We start from the raw sequence: 3,394 nt of genomic DNA on the forward strand, positions 1-3,394 counted from the left end.
AACTCAGCCCATTCCGGGAACCTTAGATGCTGCCTGATGATGTTGATGAGGGTCTGGTCATTGCTGGACCCCTTGAATGGGGTCCTGCCAAGCAGAAGCTCAAATAAGAAGATGCCAAATGTCCACCAGTCCACTGGACTGCCATGGCCATTGCCAGCTATGATCTCTGGGGCTAAGTACTCATGGGTTCCTACAAAAGACATGGACCTCGCTTGCGTCGGCTCCGCGACTAGCTGCATAAACATCATATCATTGTCTTGACATGCAGAGCCGGAAGTCGAAGTCCTCTCAGCACCATCAGCATCGTTGGCTGTATCATTTATGTTGTGCTTTGAGGGTTTTGTGTTCATATTTGCAGCCCTTTGGGCATCTTCATTATTGCTGGATGTGATGGATGATGAATGACCCATATCATGTTTTGAGAATTTCAAGTGCCCGGAGTCACTTGCATCTTTGTGAGGCTTGCTTGGATGACTAGCTTTGCTTCCTCTTGAGCTTTTCATGCTCAACTCACATCCTGGTTGCTGCTTTTGCTGCTGTCTCTGTGTTTGTTGGGCTTTTCTACTGGTGTTGCTGCTCAGTGAGAGACAGGATATGATGGGATGGATTCTGCATGGGGCTGGCAGGGTGGCGGTAGAAGAGGACGAAACAGTAGAAGATTGACTGAAAGAACGCAGCAGACTCCTCTTTGCAGAGAATGATGAAATTGATGATGAGGATGATGATGATAATGGGCACTTCAGAAGCTGGGGTTTTACTTCACACTTGAAGGAAAGATCAAAGTCTGTAAGCATGATATGGCCATCTTCTCTAACCAAGACATTCTCTGGCTTGAGGTCCCTGTACACAATGCCTAGCATGTGAAGGTACTCCAGGGCTAGAAGCACCTCTGCAGCGTAGAACCTGCTCATACATAGATTCAAGGGAGGCTTCATCAGCTCAAATTCAAGGCCATATGCATACATGATCTGCCAACTCTCTCTCTCTCTCTCTCTCTCTCTCACACACACACACACACACACACACACACAACACAACACAACACACAAAATAACCCCGCATTGCAACACAGTAATAGAGGCAACCGATGCCGGGATCCTCCATGACTCAGTAAGGAAAACCAAGCAAAGCTTAAGCCCCCTCTAAGAGTAATCTAATTATTGACCGCCATTCTAATCTGCCCATTACACCAAATCATCAATTATTAATGTGCCCCTAGGGCTACACTGAATCAAACTAATTAGCACACGAGTTCATGAGCAGCACAGAAAAGATTAATCCAGACACAAAAGAGAAGAATTGCCCAGAAATCAGATGCCCATAGCCTCTCACCTTGCTGCTTTGAGGCTGAACCGCTTGCCGGGCTGCTTCTGTCGTAGGGCATGGAGATCTCCGCCTGGGCAGAACTCCATCACCAAGCAAGAGAATTGCTCAGTGTCGAAGTGGGCATACAGGGTGGGCAAGAAAGGGTGATCGACAGACTCCAAGATATCTTTTTCCATGTGCATCCTCTGCACTTTCTTTCGTTGAGTGAGTACCTCCTTGTCCATGACTTTGACGGCGAAGAAGCAGGCGGGCGCTTTGGTGGGCGTGGAGTGATTATTATCCCTGAGTTGCGTGAGGAAGACGCTTCCGATGTCGCCATGGCCGACGCGGCGGAGGAGCTTGAATTGGGCGATGCCGAGAGGGGCACCGCCCTCGCGGAGCTGGAGGCTGCGGATGGCGGCCCAGGCGGCATCTTGGGCCTTGTGGGGCTTTATGTTACAGATGGCGGCGGCTCCCGAGGCGCAGCTCCTGGACTCCCAGCTGCTCCGCCTGGTGCTGCTGCCGCTAGTGGAGTCCGAAGCGCATGAAGAGCTCCACCTCACATAATTATTCGAATTGTCGCTTGCGTACACACTGCCGCTAAGGTTGCCCGAGTTGTCGCTGCCGTAGGCGCCGACATTTCCTCCATACGAGCTTGGATTATCTCCGCCCGAGGTATTCTGGGCACCCGCATTGCTGCCACAGGCATCGACCTGAGCGCCCACATTGCCTGAGCATAAGCTCACCTTTCTTGGATTTTTTCCTACATAGGAGTTCTTTCTTTTGCTGGCGTTCTCGCCCCCATACCCCAAACTGCATAAATACGAGCTCACTTTGCTTGGATTTTCGCCCCCATCGCCGTTTTGGGCACTAAGCTTGCCAGAAGTTGAGCTGTTTTGGATTGAATCGCCGCCCCCATATCCATTTTGGGCGCCCAAAACGCCTGAATGCGAGCTTGGCTTATGGCCCGCATGAGCATCGTGGGCACTGCATTCCCTTCCATTTGAGCTGAATTTTCCAGACTCATCGCCTGCTGGGGAGCTAAGGCTGCTTCCATGGCCGGAGCTCACATTATCCCCTCCAGGCGGCAAACTGGTTCTACTGCACTTCATTTTGCTAGGATTAAAGGCAGCAACTACACTACATCCACCTTTCTTGAAGCTGGTTTTGGGGTGAACAAGCTCTGGAAAAGATGCCACCATTGCTGAAGCTAGATGTCTCAACTCTAATTAAAGCCTTTGATTGCTTCCTTCGATCTGTTTCTGTAGCTACTTTACTTTTCTCTTCTTTCAAGCTCTCCTCTAAAGAAGGTTAAATTACTTGGCATTTCCTTGTGGGTTGCTGGCGATATGTGAATGCAATTGTAGATCCAAGCTGCATTTCAAGGAAAGAAAGCTTAGAGTATGTTAAGAACTAGGCCACCTTGCAAAGAGAAGTAGAATCAAAGGGAGCCTAGTTCTTGTAGACTCCAACAAGGTGGCTAAGATGGTCTCATGCCACTCGTGAACCCTTTTACTTAGGCTACACATAAGTAAAAGGTGAAATAAAGTAAAACCTAGTACAAAAAAAGAATAAACTATATATGAAGAAGACTTAGAGTGCACCAAATATATAAATAAACCTTACAAACCTCTCCACTCCCATTAGAAAAAAGCAAGGTGAAATAAAGTAAAACCTAGTACAAAAAAAGAATAAACTATATATGAAGAAGACTTAGAGTGCACCAAATATATAAATAAACCTTACAAACCTATCCACTCCCATTGGAAAAAAGCCACCTATCACCATAGCCTTCCTTGCCCAACATCCCTCAACACATGCATTCAACAATGCATTCATGATTCATGGATATGAGCCATGGCCAAGCAGAGTGGACACCACCGAACTTTCTTGGGATGCCCAAGATGTAAAATGCATCTGTGAGGACCATGAAAGTCATGAAAAGCCATGGACAATGCAAAATTCCCATGAAATGTTATGCAATGATATCGGTTTTGAGGATCTTGCATTTTAAAAACTTCTCAAATCCATTGATCAAGGAGACAGAGGTGACTTTGTCGACATAGCTTCATTGAGGTACCAACTCGAT

At 47.4% G+C, this 3,394-nt stretch overlaps 1 protein-coding gene across 1 annotated transcript in view; it reads right to left on the reverse strand.

Moving 5' to 3' along the window:
• Positions 1-2,809, reverse strand: part of LOC147633398 (protein kinase PINOID 2-like) — a 3,202-nt gene extending 393 nt beyond the window's left edge. Inside the window, exons 1-2 of the mRNA XM_086806465.1 lie at positions 1,333-2,809; positions 1-903 (exon numbers count right to left, since the gene is read on the reverse strand). The exon at positions 1-903 is cut by the window's left edge and continues 393 nt beyond it. Coding sequence (XP_086662591.1) covers positions 1-903; positions 1,333-2,507 — 2,078 coding nt within the window. The 5' untranslated portion in view covers positions 2,508-2,809. The remainder of the gene's footprint in view (positions 904-1,332) is intronic.
• Between the last annotated feature and the right edge of the window lie 585 nt (positions 2,810-3,394).

The sequence above is a fragment of the Cibotium barometz genome, chromosome 12 (assembly GCF_041138505.1).
Source record: "Cibotium barometz isolate CiBa-2024 chromosome 12, ASM4113850v1, whole genome shotgun sequence".
NCBI lineage: Eukaryota > Viridiplantae > Streptophyta > Polypodiopsida > Cyatheales > Cibotiaceae > Cibotium > Cibotium barometz.